We start from the raw sequence: 16007 nt of genomic DNA, 5'->3' as shown, positions 1-16007 counted from the left end.
ACTTATAATAATAAAGGATAAAATTGGGAATGAAATGTGTAAATTCTCTTTACGTATAATTATATATAAAATATAATATTTAGTTATGATAAAATAATAGTTGTTGAAAGAAAGATGATGTTATATGGGATACTGTGTAACTAATTTTATATTGAGTAATTATTTAAATTTGAAAAGTAGTTACTAATATATAAAAGTGTAAATTAATTTTTTATAATGATTAATTGATTGAATTAAAAAATTAGTTATTAAAATGATAAAGTTGAAAAATATATTTTTTTATGTATAATTATTTAAATTTTTAAAGTAAATATTAAAATGATAAAATTAAAAAAACAAAAGAAAACACTAAAGAAGTGTCAAAAATCAGAGTGAGAAGTTTGACAATCATGAATAAAAGAGATGAGTGATAGGAGATCTATGTATAGAAAGTCAAAGAAATAATAACCAGAAAAATTTGTCATCTTTATATACATATCTATAGAATAAAAGTAATTTATTATTCTTATGATATACATACTAAAAAAAAAAGATTAACATGAACTTAACTACTCTTAACCTATTTTAATATTTTTTTAATCAATATCCACTAGACCAATATCAATTTGACACTAATATAAATATTTATACATATTAAAAAGAAGTTAATGTCACCATAAAATCGATTAAACTGATTTCATTAGAGTCTATCCAGTTAACTAATGTTATTCATTTCGGACAAATCGATGTAATCCAACATCAACATAAATATTTACTTATTTAAAAAACTAAAAATAATTGTTCTTTTTTAAATTTCTAAAAAATTACTGTTTTGCATTGTAAATAATTGTTATCTTATTTTTATTTACATAATTTGAAAAAATTATTAGTAAAAAATAAATAAATAATGAATTAAAAAATAAAGTAGTAAAATAATTATTTTAATTTAAAAAATAGCTAAATATAAATAAACGGACATTTAAAGATTAAAAATGATAAAAATAATTATTTTAATTTAAAAAAATACTACCTAAAAAAAGTATGTATACCAAAATAAAAAATCTTTTTATTAATAATTGCAGATTTTTTTTATTGTAATTAATTAATTAATTTTATTAATAATTATAAAATTTAAAGAGTAAAATTATAGAATAATTTATTGTAATAAAATATAAAACCGAAAATAAAATGTATACACCAAATAGACAGTTACAACAATCAATTTCCTTTACATATAACTATAGATCAAATAATGTTTAATTATTGAAATAAAATATATTATAAATAATATTTTATTATAAAATAATTATTTAAAATTGAAAAATAATTAGTAATATAATAAAAGTATAAATTGATTTTTATAATGAATATTTATTTAAATTAAAAAAAATATATTAAAATGATAAAATTGAAAATAATTATTTTATTATAAATAATTATTTAAATTTTAGAAATAGTAATTAAAATGATAAAATTAAAAAAATAAAAAGTACATAAAGAAATGTATCCTTTATATTTAGTTAAGGATGATACAAGTAAAAATTAATTTTATAACAAATAATTATTTAAATTAAAAATAATTATTAAAAAAGTAAAACTAAAAAATTATACTTTTATTATAAACAATTATTCAAAACTTTAAAACATTGAGTGTAAGATTAAAAACAAACAAACAAACGAAAACACCGCATAAGTGTACCTTTTTGTACATAGTTAAAAATTATACATATTTGCTTATTCATTTGTCAAGCATATTTAAAATGCCAATTTTATATGAAGTAAAATAAAAAGAAAACTATGTACTTTGAAAAAGGCTATAGATGGTAAACTAACAACCATCAATATTTGGTGAAACGTGCCTGATTGAGAACAAAATCCATCAAATTTCCCAATAAAATTCAATAACATTTACTCCTTGAGTGATTTTAATATCATACGCATTCCAAGCAAGAGTAAAACTAGCGAATCCAAACATACAACTCGACCAATTGGTAAAAAACAATAAATAATTCATGTTAAAAACTGATGTAACCCCAACAATAACTGATAATTCGCAATTTTTGAACTGGAACTATTCCTCAGATAATGTACTCGAACAAAAGACACGGACTTAATGTTTAACTGAAAGATATTCATGATAAATAAGTAAACTAAAAACAACAATTGTTTTTCTAGACTCATACAGAAATAACCACTTACTCAGATAACCACAGAAGTACCATACGTTACTAGCACATTAATACATTCCAAAATTTGCCTTTACCCAGGCTTTGAAGGATAAAATAGCTGTTGACAGTTGAAAAGCACCAGGCACATGGACTGCTTCATCCAGCTTTTCTTGATATATACAGCAACAAAAAGATGTTACAGAGATATATCAGCTCGTGAAAGTGCGGTTCTTAAACAACCTGGGATGAAACATTTGCTGTAAGTAGCGTTCCACGGAACCCTTCTTCGGTATGTTGCAGATCCTTCTTATCATCGCAAAGCTCATCTGCAAAAAGATTAACATAATTATGCAACTCAGACTTTCACTTCAAAAGATAAAAAACACTATTTTTCATGTTCCCTGTGTCAGCCTCTTATTAACATTAATAGAATGAAAAACCAGATTGCCACCAGCAAATAGCTTACCAGCAATATCTCGATTTTCATGAATCTCAGAGTCTCTCACTATAATCTGATCTCCAGCAAATATGTTCACATCCGCAAGGGTAACAAATTCATTATCACTGTCAATCATCATATCACCTTTATACAGGATTTGATTTTCCTTAACGACCTGACAGGACAACTATCATTAATAAGATTCATGAACAAAAATATAAACATCATGAAGCAGTTATCTTTTACAGTAAATAAGGAGAAAAAGGGGAAGCAACCAACATGTTCATCCATTTCATGTCAAAAGATGAACTGAATTATTACTTCTGCTCATTTTCTTCATTTATAATCCATTTTGGGAGTGTTCAGAAATAAAATGCCGTTACATTTTCTTTAAAATTTACATGAATTCCAATTTGCATTGCTAAAATCTCAATACTAACCTGTGTGTGGTAGCAAACGTCGAAGAATGGTTTAATGCTTTGGTAGAAAATCATTTAACATATAACATATATAATAATATGCACACGACATGATCCTCAACTATTACAGAAACTCCTTATAGTCATTTTCAGCACATGCTTAGTTCTAACATTTAAACACAATAAAACAATATACATATATAGACTTAGACTTACCCCAAAGGATTCCCATATCATCATTTTCAGCTGATATAAAGTTGTTGAAGCAGAAACTTTTAGACTAATTGAACTGCCGTTTTTAGTCTTACGGGAGCGCTTGGAAACCCTCCTATCTGTTTCAACAGACCCCTTAGAAGCCTCCAACATTGATCTTGGTACCTCCTTACCACGGACAAGAATAACACATATGTCCTCGTTGCAATAATTAAGCTTCTGCATTAGCTTACAGCTCTCTTTTTCTCCAATGCAATTTTCACAAACCTGGAAAAATTATAGTTCAAGAAGGATTAAAATATATTATCCAATAAAAGAAAGATAGTTTAGCACAAGAATATAAGAATGAACTAAACTAAAAGCAAAAATGTGATGACAGAGAGTACATTATAGAATTATGGGACAATGGAAAATGGGGAACACCTAAAGAATCAAATGTTCTCAAAGAAAAAGTTATTGTGATATTAATGAGATGAAAGTAGCTAGCAAAAGGGAAAAATAGGAAAACCAACAATACGGCTTTCTAGTGACTACTGTGAAAGAATTGGACATGGGGCCCATCTGTATAACTACACAACTAAGGTAGAATTTTGGATTACCTTAGGACAAGTCTTGATGAAGATTTGTCCAGTTCCATTTTCATAATTCATTTTATCTGCTGTGCCCAACTGATCCTTGCATGTCAGCATTTCTTCACTGGATCCAGCCAAAACATTGTCCGGATCATTAGTATGATCAATAGTTGCAGAGATTCCTTTAGTCTCAATACCACCCCATTCTTCACAGAAGCTTTTCCAATCATTCTCAGATACAATGGTTAAGCCACCAACCTAGAACACACAAAATTGATGTAGTTGACAGAGGCAGGAAATCTAACTTCAAAGTAACTAAAACTCCATTAAAATGTGAAAAACGAGAAAGAAGCAAATGAATGACAAGAAGACATAATTTACTTGCTTAAACTTTGTAAGGGATTTGAACCATCATACTTGTTCATTACAAAAAAAAAAAAAAAAACTAGGACTGCTTGACGAAATTACAGAAATTAATGTTACTTTGATCAACTTACAGAAGACTCCTTCTGGAATATGGCACCGCGTCTGAAAACCAATTCAGGAGGTCTTTCAAGAAGCTGTGAGTGCTGATACAAAACAAAGACACAAATTTCATCATATCAATTTCCTAAGTATTAAATTCGAAAGAATGAAAAGGTTATCAGTGTGCAGACCAAATCACTCTGCCAGTTCAAGAGTAATCTCTGCTAATAAAAAGTACCTATTGCATACTGGATAGGATACCTTTTAGCAATAAATCTCCTCTTAACAGTTGCAAAAATATTTTTTCTCAAATTTAACCAAACACCAGTCAAAATCATATTTAATAACTGAAGCAAACTCAATGCATACTGTGAAGAAAATTACAAAATATGACAGATAATCAAGGTTAAGTAACAATGTACCTTCTCACATAAAAATGAATCAATTGCCCCATCTAAAGTTTCAGGTTTATCAGAATTCTTCAAGGTTGGATTGATGTAATTTCGCCATTTACTAATCCATGATGAAGGCACCAAGAAATACTTGCAGTTTAGAAAAAGTGGCAGACTTTTAGCCTGGAATAATTTCTCATGACTCTGACGTTGCTTTTGTTTAACTAATCTGCAGCATAAAGACACGAAGTCAGTTTAAAATTTGAAATTTGTCTGCATACTCTGCATTAGTGGCAATGAATGAATGATAAAACCTCAAGGAGTCCTCCAAGCATGCTACTTCTGATAATTCATTACTGCATAGGGAACACTCTTCTGAATCTGAAGAAAATGTTGGGCCACCCAAAGGATCATCAGGCTTTACAGAAACAGCATCTTCATGTAAGAAGAGCCAAAAACTCTCAGGAATAAGCACCCGCTTAGCACCAGGAGCTTGCTCAGGCATCAGTTGATCATGTGGACAACTAATGGCTGCTGTTGGCCCAGCATCGGCTTCAGATGGAGCATCAAGAACTTTTCTTTTCCACCACTGTTGCAACCTACAAAAGCATGTTCCTCACCATGAAAAGATATTACCATTACTTTGAAACCATCCTATTAGTGTAGTGAAGAAAAAAAAAATCACTCCACTAGGTGTGGTTAGCGGCATAGATCATACAATCATAAATTATGTTTATGGACAAACTATTGAACTATAAGTTGCCTATAGCACAGTGAAGAAGAAATTGGAGCCACCGATAAATGATGATAGAGTTCAGTAAGTTCATATATTTTCAGTTTCTTAAGTACAAGAAATAGAACACAGTCCCCCACCCCAAAATCCCCAGCATGAACCGCAATGACATGAGAAAATTGTTATCATACCATGGTCTGGATATGTAAAACTTTCCATCCGGGCAGTTTCCATCTAGAATATCTCTTGCAAGTGATTTCATTGATTCTCTTCTATCCCGATAGGTGTCAGCTGAAACCACAGTCTTGGCCCCATGAATCAGGCAATCCAAACAATGGTCATCATGAGATAATGCTGGCCCCCCACCATACTGAATATCAAAAGTCAATAAAGGGAACACATCATTGATATTATTATTACAGCAAATGGTGAGAGCGGAAGCAGCAATCGGAACAAGAATATGGGGGAGATACACAAATAAACCATCAGAAGGAAAATCATCATTATTTACACCTGTTCAGCAGAGCATGCAGTTCCTTTTAATTATACCAGAAACTGTAATTAATTCAGTTAAGTATACAGCATTTTCCTCCTCTGAGAAAGTGTCTGTTCCATCAGTCCCCATAAGAAATGTGGTCATGGTCAACACAACTACTCGCTCAACTTCTAAAGTTCACTTATAGAACAAGATTTATGGCCCCTACATCTGTTAAATTTTCTTTTCAACATTCATACCAGTATTGTCCAACCCAAACTATAAAAATAGATTGAAAGAGAGCTTCTTGTGAATTTTGACCATCCCCAAGACATAATCATTGTTAACCGTGGAAAGCATTTCTTATCCTCAGATGAAGGAACTAAGTTAGAAAGCAATCAAATATATATATATATATATATATATATATATATATATATATGTGTGTGTGTGTGTAATTTTGTCACGAGAACAAAATTTTTATCATCATACCATTGTTTGGTCCATGGTCCATGTCGAATACAGGAAAAGGTAACACAATTGAGTTATACAATCATCTAAGGTATACCATGTACACGACACGGTTAAGCTTATCATGCTTGGATTCAATCCTATTTATATCATAAATTGTTTTAGTCCCAGTGTTATCCTATCACATCTTCAACACCAAACAAACCCTAATGGCATTATACCGCAGGTAGAAATTAATAATCCACAAAAAATGTTAATAGATGACTAACACAAAATTACCTTGGAGAACAGCATATCCCATGCTTTGGGAGACAATCGTTTCATTGAGGTAACCTTTGAAACTGGGACTTTCCCGTGTGGGCATTGGACAGGCGAGTTGTCAAGAGGACTGCATATATCTTGAAAAGTAAGCATCCTAAAAAATACATCAATTAACCTGACTCTAATAATTATTTGAAAGGATTAAGCACTAACATTGGAACAATGTTGTCAGCCCAGTGGCGAAGCCATTCGTTAGAAATCCAGTAAAATGGTTGCTCCAAAGGTTGAACAGGAGCCTCAGCTAAAACAGATCGAACCTCCTGTCTCCTCCCAGTAATACGACCCACTTCAAACTCTTTCATCTTAGTGTACTGCATACAAGCCTCTTCATATGATGAATTAAAATTTTGAATCTCATCATAAATATGACACAGAAGAGAATCGCCATTTTGCAAAGCAACTGCAACTCCCTCTCTTTCATTATGCCTAGCGCCACAAATTACATTCCCACTTTCACCTACATTTTTCGAATGTTTAAGATGGTACATCAACATGTACGCATCACTAGACGAAAATGTCTCCACAAGTGAAGATTGTGAATGAGAGGTATTCAAACCATTTCCATTACTGTCAGCTATCATCGCTTGAGAATTTTCAGACTGAATTACCTCAGTCTTGATCGATTTAGAGGTAGAATTTGAAGACCCTTCACCAAATGGATGACAACCCAAATTAGTAACATGCTCATCATCAAATTCCCACCATTGCCCAGTGTTTACATCCTTAATATGTGCAATGTAGTGACCACTATTAGCACCAGTTCCCTTGTGAATCAGTACAGCTGACAGATCATACACCAAATCAAACTGAGACAACTCCGACATTCTATGTCGCATATCAAGTTCAGCAGGAAATGAGAAAGCAGAATTAACTTTCTTCTTTGTTGTAGTCTGTCAACACAAATAAATAAACAAATACACTATCAGAACACAAATGAAGGGTAAAGAGAAACAAATATGACAGCACACATAGGGAAACACCATTATAAAACCACCATTTTAAGAAATAAACATGGCAAATCATGCTCCCTTCTTCGAGAGATGAAACTGTGTTATGCATTGTTCGAATGTAAATAGATTTCTTTGGCAATTTTGAGACCCTCCAAGTCAATTTTTCTTAGAAATTATGCACGCCACTAAACTATTGTTTTAATACCTCCAACTGACAAACAAACATCAGAAGACGAAATAAAGTTTCAAGCTATGAAGCAAAGGCACCTCAACTTCTTGAAGTGAAATATTGGCAGATACATTTCCAAGAGTTACACCTCCTTAGCACCCCCAATTAGAAGGAGGACAACTAATAATGTCCTCTCACCTCTTCTTGTAGGGCTCATTATCGTACCAAACAAAAAGTAAATGATTTGGAAAGGTGAATATACCCTTTTTTTCAAAAAGGCTTAGTATACAAGATATAAATATTGATTATCACTTTAGATTCATTGTACATTATTCATTCCATTACAGTCTCTCTATATATACATACATGGGGGACAAACGCACACTCATATGCAGTGTCCCAGTGCGTTATATATTAGAAATTAGCCTTCTTTTCAGTGTAGGTCATTAAGGGATGAGGACATATGATAAAACAAGACAACCTTCCTTCTACTAAACATGTGTATCAGCTGTCAGTTACATGAGCATACATTATTAGTAGATGAAGTTGTTAACAGTTTCAGGTGGAAAAATACAATTGTATAGTTTTGTGTGGGAAGGTTCGGGTTCCTAAAAATAATAGACACTAATTCTTCTGAGAGTTGTTACTGTTTGAGGAATTCTTTAATAACAATAAAGACATTCTTGTTTTGGCTACGGTTTCTATAGATACTAATCTGATTCCAGACTCCAATCTTAAGAGCTTTATGGATGCTGCACATGAGTGAGAGAAAGAACACCATAGAGGGACGTGTTGACAATTTGGAGAAAATCATATAGGAGAATCAATCAACCACATCAGCAAGACTTCAGAGCAAGAATCACAATTAATGAGGTTAGAATTGATTTTTTTTTTTTTGGGAGGTTAGAATCAAAGTTGGAAAAAAATGTTGGGATGTGGGAAAGGCACTCTAAAAAATAAAAAAATATATTAAAAACAGATGAAAATTGTGAGAATAGCATTAAGTATCAGGAGATGATATAATGGCAGATTCAGGTGGAAGAGAAAAACGGCAGAAACCTGACATCCCAATGCTTTGCAGAGAAGACACGGGTTTGGTAGATAACAAAACTCAAACATTATTTTTGTATAGGGGGTTGTGCTTGCTGAGAAGACATAGATGGTTATGGTGACATTAGAAGGTGATTTGTTAGGGTGGCTTCGGTGGTGGTAATCTTGCGGCCTTAATTTGGGTTGAGAAGAATTCAAGGTGCATTAATGGAGAGATTTCAACATGCATCTATGAGTAATACCTTCCTGTCTTTATTAGTATTGAAGCAAGATAATTAGATGCATGCGGATTAACAAACAATTTAAATGGATTACTAAATTGATTGGCTGTGACTTTGATATTCAATATAGATGGTAAGGGAATAGTTCTTGATGCTCTTTCTATACGGTTTACTTTAGTGATGCATGGTGAAAAATGTCCTGAATGGGATTCTAAATTTATTCAAGATCTACATCTCTATAAGATTTACCAAGATTTAGTAAACCTGGTCAAATTTCTATCATTCTACAGATATTACATGACTCTTCAATAGGAAGACATTCTGGTTTTTTTGGACTTACAAAAGGGTGGTGAATGCAGTATACTAGATGGGTATAAAAATGATATTAAGAACTATGTGGCATGTTGTGAGGTTTGTCAACGGAACAAGGTTTACCTGCTGCTCTGACTGAAGATAGGAAGCTCCAAATGTTTCCACAAGTTGTCTTCGGTACCAAACAAAAAGCTCAGGGAGATGTAGAAGTGTTGCTCAAATGGCAACAACTTCCACCATGTGAGAATAATTGGGAGTTAGCATCTGAGATTCAACAAGTGTTTCCTCAATTCCACCTTGAGGACAATATTCCACTTGAAAGGAAGAGTATTGATAGAACAAGAAAATCTTCTATTAAATGTGCGTATCAAATAAGAAATAAGAATAAATTATAATGTGTAATAGTTAGTGGAGTCAGCTGTCAGTTTGAGCAAATCCTATCATTAAGGGAAGTTATTGGTAGTTAGGGTAAAAAAATGCAATGGTTTTGGATGGGAGAGTACAGGTTTCTCAAAATCCCTGAAACTAATTTTTTTGAGAGCAATCACAATTTGAGGACTAAATTAATAACCATGAGGACATTCTTGTTTCCTGGTTAGTATTTCTGGTATTTAATTTAATTTAAGTTCTATTAGCATAATTTTTCAAAACCGAATGAAGAACACTGTAATTTAACAATCTCTCGAGGAGAAGGAGTGTAATTTACTCTAAAGAATGTAACTATTAAGATAGATTCACACTTCAGATAATCAATATTAAAAAGTTAACAAACAGTAAAAAATAATACTCCTAAACCATTCAAAAAATTCCTCTTTTGTTTACTTATTTGATTAGAGAAGTGATAGATTAACAAGAGTAAAAGGAAAAGATATTAAGAGAAAAACCAAAAACGAAAGTACATATTAAGAACAACAAAAAAAACAAACCAATGTACTTCCAGAGCTCTTTTTAGAACAAGATATCTGCTTAAATAACAAGACATGGGGTTAGAGAGATTTTTTTATCCAATTAAGATTATCTAAGATTTGTAATCAGGACAGAATATTTTAGAAAAAATATTTCCTGAACACTTTTGCACTGGAATACAATTTCTTAAAAGGACAGAAATCGTACATGCAATATACATAGGAATAATATCCAACCTACCCTTTCAAAACTGATAAAAATAAGCAAACAGATTAATAATTTTTCATTACTACTAATTTTTATTATTTTGGATAAATTTCTTAACATTCTTTGTCAGATGCTTATTGCTTATTTTTATCAACTCGGTGTCCTCTTCCATGCTTACAAAACTAAAATGAAACAAAAAATAATAATTATAAAGAATGAAAAATGCACACAACTTGGTTGAAACAATGCTTGCAATAAAAATAAAAAAGACACAATGCTCATATATATACTATATCAATACCTTAGGGAGGAAGACGTATCGTTTAAGTTGAAAATTAAGTACTTTCGGCAGTGTACACAGCTTGATGCTGCGACTAGCATCAACTCTTCTTTTACATGACTCACAAAAATATTGATTGTCTCCATTAAGCTCTTCAACAGTTAGATATTCGTCAAGACTCTCATCTAAACTTTTCAACCCTTTGACGTTTAACTCCAGTTCATAGAAATCTTCCATCTTGGAAGAAGCTTCAGAGTCTCTTCCACATTGTGAGCACCTACATAACAAGTCATTAAAGCATAAGAAATGTGAGAATCATAAACAAGATCACTATTGGACGGACAGAATTTAATATAAAGACCATATTTGTGATCATATGTACACAGATCACTGGTGTTACTCCTGCATTCTGATTGGTTATAAAAAAAATAAGTGTGTAGAAGTATATTACAAATAACAGTAATACAGAAAATAAGAAATACACTTTCTCAGAAAATACACCCAAATTAACATTTTGTAAAGATTCTAAAACAAACAATCATATTACATATTTAGTATAATTTATGATTGTTTATTAGGTTAAGGAATGAAAGGGTGCAAGATTAAGAGTGTAGACTATAGTATACATGGCAAATATATAAAAGGCTAAGTATAATTTTACAAGAAAAATAAATTTGTCAATCAATAAATAAGTTGTACATATATAATGATGCTTACGTTGTCACATGAGACACACTTCCCCGGAAAAGATCTTGAACTATGGTTCGTGCTCGGGGCACCTTCGAATGGCTTAGACAACCCTCGAGCAAAGAGAGAAGCAATGTCAGAAACTCATGACTATCCTGCTGAACTCCATTATCTAATTCAAGAGTTTTTACAAAAGGAGATGAATCTATGAAAGCCATTTTGCTAATATGCAACTGCACAAAAAGTCGGGTGAGCTGATCCAGCACAGGCTGTTGTTGTAAAACATCTTGCTCTACAGAAAAGATGCCTTCTCGAAAAGATTGATTCATATACAAACACTGAAGTATACTGTTGGCATAGCATGTTGCACCCAGATTTGTGAGACCTGCAGGAGAATTGGCAGATGCCCGTAGATCCTTGGACGGATCATGGCCAAGACCTTCAAGAAAATCGGACATCTTCTGCCATAAGCCAGATTTTCGAGATCCAGTTAGAGGTGGAACCAATGCACAAAAGCAATTTGGGTTATCTTTGCTATTGACCCGACAGCCTGAACAAACTGGCTTCCAGATCATATATAACTGATTCATATCATCCTGAGTTACCGCACCACTATTGTGAATTTTCCTATGCAAAGACATTTTAAAACAATCAATAAGCCAAAAAGCTAGCATTAATTTATTTTTTTTTTTCATTTTACGGATTAGAAAGTAGGAGTAGAAGGTAGAAAGTCGGTACCTCCATATTTCCATTTTCCAGTTGCCATCATCCCCTTGTCTGTGCCTTTTATTTTTACCTCGTGTTGTTGGTCTACTCATTCTACAGTACAAATACAACCTAGTCCTGACATATTAGGATGAAACACTAATAAATACCGATTCAAAAATCCATATCCATTCTAAGATTTCCGTGAAAATAAACAATATGTCAACTGAACATCATATTCATATCAGATATATCACATGCAACACTTGGAGCATACATGCAACCAACATAACTTAAACTTAAAGCATAAGATAGCATAAATCGCATTACAAAAAAGTCTAAGAAGGAAGTAATGGCTATCATCGGTTCGGTCTAAGCAGGTCTAAGCAGACACATTACCGAAACCCAAGTTTTGGCGATCATTGAACCGCTGAAAAAAAGACATAAACAAAATTCGGCAAAACCGCTGCTGCATAGAACCCTAGAATTTTCTATCTAATCAACCAAAAAAAATGACAGTGTTTGAAAACACAACAAGGTATTAATCAGAATCGACAGCACAAATAGCCGAAGTTGGTAGAATGAATGATAAGAAGGGAGGAAAGTTATTTCTGCGAGGTTACCTGAGAGACAGATATGAGAGAGAGAACGGAGAAAAAAACGAAACTGCTATGAACTGCAAGATCAAAACACACTTCAGGATTGTGGAGAAAGGGAAGATATAAGAGTAAGAAGAAATTTAATTATTATTATTTTTTTTTACTTTTGTTGGAAATTACTGAATGTGAATTAAATAGAAATACATAATTACCTTTGAAACAGCAGACGAAGGACGAGTGAGCGAAAGAGAGAGAGAGAGTGAATATAGAGAGAGAAAGAGGAGAGAGAAACGGAATTGAATGGGGACAGAGGTGGCTGGGTTTGGATGCCAATGTCATGTCAGAACATAGAAGAGGGGGAAATTGATGGGTCAAGTTTGAGTCAGAGGGGCTCAGCTTCTGTGCCTGAGGTTACCCCTACATAATCACTTTTTATCCCTTCAACGTTATCACTAGTTTTTTATTATTTATTATTATTACCGTAATAATGATTATTACTTAAAATGTTTTTTTTTTCCCTTAAAAAAAGTGATGATGAACAGATTCATTAATACATTATTAAATAATAAATTAATAACGAGAATTTCATAGAATGAAATTATATATATATATATATATATAAACAAATAATTTTGATGAACAGTGTACTATCGTACTTCTTCTAATTTGTTGTAATTAATTTGATAGTTTGATTTTGTTGAGGATAAGAGAAAGAATTGAAGGTTGAATTTTATCTTATTTTGTTTAGTATGTCATCATACTTCACATTTTATTATAAAATTTATATGTTTTTATATACTAAATAAGTGAATATTTAATTTATTTTGTACATGTTTATCGGGGAGAATGGTTTTTTAGAGGTTTTTTATATTGAAAATATCACCGAAAATTATTAGAGATTCATACTAAATTAATAAATATAATAATATTAAACAAGGTTTATTTTAATCACTATTGTATAATATAATTACAATTATAATCCTAAATTCTAATTCTTACTAATGCATGTTCTTGTGTAAATTATTTGTTTGGATTATACAATAGTTTAGTAAAGATTATAAACATAGGTTTTCTTGTGATGCTTGTGTCACAAATTTAACAAAAACAAAAGCGTAAAATATACTTAATTTAAAAATTTTATGATGATAAATACTAATAAAAAAGTGTTCAACTTAAAAAATATTGATAGGGTAGTATATTTGATCAGTTAATTAAATTACTGAAACCAAAAGTTGGTGTAAGTATGGTTTCTTTCATCAACCTAAATTTGGTATTTTTATAAATATTTTGAGTGAGATATTTAATAACATCACTTTAGTATATAGAAAAAATGTATTCTAATAAGTTTTTCTAGTCATAAATCTATTAATAATGTTTAAAATAATGAAAAAATCATTAAGAAACATCGAATTCAATCAAAAATAATAGAGTTATGGAATTTGGATTCTCTACTATTTTTTTGTTATTTTTTTATTATATTTAAAATAATAGATATTAATTTTTATGTCTTAAAATACATTAAAGAAAAGTTAATATGTCAACAATATATTTTTAGTGTTAAGCAGGGGATAATACTAGAATATTTATTCACAAAATATAGATTATAAATGATTACTTATCCAACTTGTAGGTTATATTGGTGGTAACTCTGACATAAATTTTGAGAATTTGTAAGAATGTTTAGCAGAGAATCTAAATTCATAGTGGTTACTTGTCTAACTTTTAGTGTAGGTTATATTGGTGGTAACTCTGACAGTTTTATAGTCATAAGTATATCAATAATGTCAAAAAAAAAACTAACAATAAATATTGAGTTTAATAACAAATGAGTGTAGATAGTTGAATTTAGATTCTTTGTTAATTTTTGTGTTGTTTTTTTATTGTGTCTTTAAAATAGTAGACATTAATTTTAATGTTTTAAAATACTTTTAATATATCAACATTTAGTATGTTTTTAGTGTTCAGCAGGAGACAATATCAAAATATCTGCCAATCAAATATAGACTCTGAATGATTACTTATGTTGTATTGGTGGTAACTCTGACATAAATTTTGAGAATTTGTAGGAATATTTAGCAGAGAATCTAGAATCATAATGATTACTTATCCAACATGTAGTGTAGGTTATATTGGTGGTAACTTAACTCTGACAATTTGAGAACTTAGTGACATATCTAGCAGAGAATCTAGACTTTTAATGATTACTTATCCAATCCATAAGTAGTATTAGATAATCTTGACATAAATTTTGAGAATTTGTAGGAATTTGATAATGACATATATTGTTTATTATTAATTTGTAGGAATTTCATAATGGCATATACCTTATTCACCTCTGACTGTTGAGTTTTCCAAAAATATAAATAAAACATTAAACTTGTAAGAAATTAACATGTGTCTCATTTTCAATAACATACAAGATTTTTTTTTAAAAATTGCTTACCCCATATAAGGATAAGTAAAAGGAAAAATGATAGAATTTTTAAAACAGGTCACCTGACCTGATCCGATCCACTACGAATTAGTCACTTAGTAAGTAAACTAAATTTAGGTCAGTTATTAGTGAATTAAAAAAAAATTAGTCCAACTTAACCTACTATCCAAAAACATCCTATACCACCTAGGGTTTTTAAATATAATTTGATCATAGGTAAGATTATTTGATATAAGAATTTATGGAAGGTGCAGGAAGTAAAATTGTAGATGTAGGAAGAAGCAATCAATAGTGTCATGGTTTTTTATTTCTATGTTCAGGTTAGTGAGACAACTCGAGTGAGTAAAATTCTTAAAAAATCATATTCATTTATAATTAATAATAAAATTTATATAAAAAAAATTAACCTAATCCAATTCAAATATTGGTGCACCAAGTTGACTATTAATTTTAACTATTTTGAAAACATTAGAAAAATAACATATAAATTATCTATTTAGTTATATTATCCTGTGTGATCGGTTATAAACGAAATTATTAAAACTTACAAAATAATCAATGTTTTTTTTCATTAATTTTTTAATAATATATATTTTTTAATATATTTTGTATACTCACTCTTACATTTTATTGGGATAGGATAGAAATATATAAAGTAAAAATATTTAAAAATAAAATAATGCAAAGCAAGATTGTTTGAAAAGAAAAAAGAAAAGCGAATAGGCAGAAAAAAACTTTACTTATCCCTATTGATAATATTTTTTATTATTTATTTATTATTTTTATCGCTTGGATTTTTATAATAAAAATATAAAAATTAATAAAATATTTAAACATGCC

General features: G+C 30.6%; 1 protein-coding gene across 1 annotated transcript; it reads right to left on the bottom strand.

The window, feature by feature from the left end:
• Positions 1-1967: 1967 nt before the first annotated feature.
• Positions 1968-13133, bottom strand: LOC114163005 (ubiquitin carboxyl-terminal hydrolase 26-like). Its single transcript, XM_028047047.2, has 15 exons — positions 12946-13133; positions 12758-12810; positions 12168-12272; positions 11460-12056; positions 10764-11019; positions 6801-7537; positions 6606-6714; positions 5572-5750; positions 4962-5246; positions 4678-4876; positions 4288-4359; positions 3818-4048; positions 3222-3485; positions 2614-2761; positions 1968-2473 (listed from the first exon to the last, which is right to left on the bottom strand). Exons 3-15 carry the CDS (start codon positions 12245-12247, stop codon positions 2379-2381), a joined length of 3252 nt encoding a protein of 1083 aa, XP_027902848.1. The 5' UTR covers positions 12248-12272; positions 12758-12810; positions 12946-13133; the 3' UTR covers positions 1968-2378.
• Between the last annotated feature and the right edge of the window lie 2874 nt (positions 13134-16007).

Source organism: Vigna unguiculata, chromosome 9 (genome assembly GCF_037176805.1).
Source record: "Vigna unguiculata cultivar grain cowpea cultivar isolate G323 ecotype 2 chromosome 9, ASM3717680v1, whole genome shotgun sequence".
In the NCBI taxonomy this organism is placed as follows: domain Eukaryota; kingdom Viridiplantae; phylum Streptophyta; class Magnoliopsida; order Fabales; family Fabaceae; genus Vigna; species Vigna unguiculata.
The sequence above is the reverse complement of the archived record's forward strand: the minus strand, read 5'-3'. Positions and strand labels throughout refer to the sequence as shown.

Coding starts and splice junctions, on each gene's coding strand:
- LOC114163005 (XM_028047047.2), bottom strand. CDS start 12,247: ATGAGTAGACCAACAACACGAGGTAAAAATAAAAGGCACAGACAAGGG. Junction 5,751..6,605: donor GGGATATGCTGTTCTCCAAG/GTAATTTTGTGT, acceptor TTTGATATTCAG/TATGGTGGGGGGCCAGCATT. Junction 2,474..2,613: donor TGAAAATCGAGATATTGCTG/GTAAGCTATTTG, acceptor ATCTTTTTGCAG/ATGAGCTTTGCGATGATAAG.